The following is a 900-nucleotide window of genomic DNA, read 5'->3' on the forward strand; positions in this document are numbered from 1 at the left end:
AATCAGCTGTCCATGGTGGCGAGGTATACAAACAGAGCATAACAAGTTATATAACAGTGTGTAATCAGCTGTACATGGTGGCGAGGTGTACAAACAGAGCATAACAAGCTTATAACAGATCGGCACATGGTGGGCAGTGTTTATAGTGAACTCAGTTGTTGTTATTTTAAGCTCATGTCACATCATAATACCACTGCAAGTAACAAATGAAATATAACTCAGGTGACTGTTAAGGCCCTTTTGATAAAACATTATCATTTTGCCAAAGTTTTCTTAAAGTACATTTTTTATTGTTTCAGTGTTCAAATGACAAATGCCAAGAAATTTGATGGTGTCAAACAAGGAGAAGAATGTCGGATAAGGACAGACCAGTATACCACACGCCTTAAATCAAAGTAAGTTGCATTGTTAGCTCACCTGGTCCGAAGGACCAAGGTGAGCTTATGCCATACCGTGGTGTCTGGCGTCCATCCGTCCGTCCGTCCGTCCGTCCATCCGTCAACAATTTCTTTAAATGACTTCTTCTTCCTAACCACTGATTGGAATTCAACTAAATTTGACTGGAAGCATCCCTAGGTGGTGGGGACTCAAAATTGTACAAATAGTGGGGCTGACCCCCGAGGGAGCTGAGGGGCGGGGCCAAAAGGGGTCAATTTGGCTATATTGCTTTAAGCAGCTTCTTCTCTGGAACCAAGAAGTGGATATCAACCATATTGGACTGGAAGCATCCCTAGGTGTCAGGGATTCAAAATTGTATAAATGATGGGGCTGACCCCCCAGGGGGTTGAGGGGCGGGGCAAAAAGGGGACAATTTGGCTATACTGCTTTCAGCGACTTCTTCTCTTGAATTGAGGTATGGATATCAACCATATTTGACTGAAAGCATCCCTAGGTGGTGGA

General features: G+C 43.6%; 1 protein-coding gene and 1 long non-coding RNA gene across 3 annotated transcripts in view; both read left to right on the forward strand.

The window, feature by feature from the left end:
- LOC110445196 overlaps window positions 1-87 on the forward strand; it is a 13,933-nt gene extending 13,846 nt beyond the window's left edge. For both annotated transcript variants that reach the window (XR_002462327.1, XR_002462328.1), the window contains one exon: window positions 24-87. This is a non-coding gene — a long non-coding RNA (uncharacterized LOC110445196). The remainder of the gene's footprint in view (window positions 1-23) is intronic.
- Window positions 1-900, forward strand: part of LOC110445195 (U3 small nucleolar RNA-associated protein 18 homolog) — a 38,777-nt gene that overhangs the window by 14,779 nt on the left and 23,098 nt on the right. The window contains exon 3 of the mRNA XM_021489676.1: window positions 300-395. Within this exon, the coding sequence (XP_021345351.1) occupies window positions 300-395 (96 nt within the window). The remainder of the gene's footprint in view (window positions 1-299; window positions 396-900) is intronic.

This window comes from Mizuhopecten yessoensis, unplaced genomic scaffold, assembly GCF_002113885.1.
Source record: "Mizuhopecten yessoensis strain PY_sf001 unplaced genomic scaffold, ASM211388v2 scaffold2103, whole genome shotgun sequence".
NCBI lineage: Eukaryota > Metazoa > Mollusca > Bivalvia > Pectinida > Pectinidae > Mizuhopecten > Mizuhopecten yessoensis.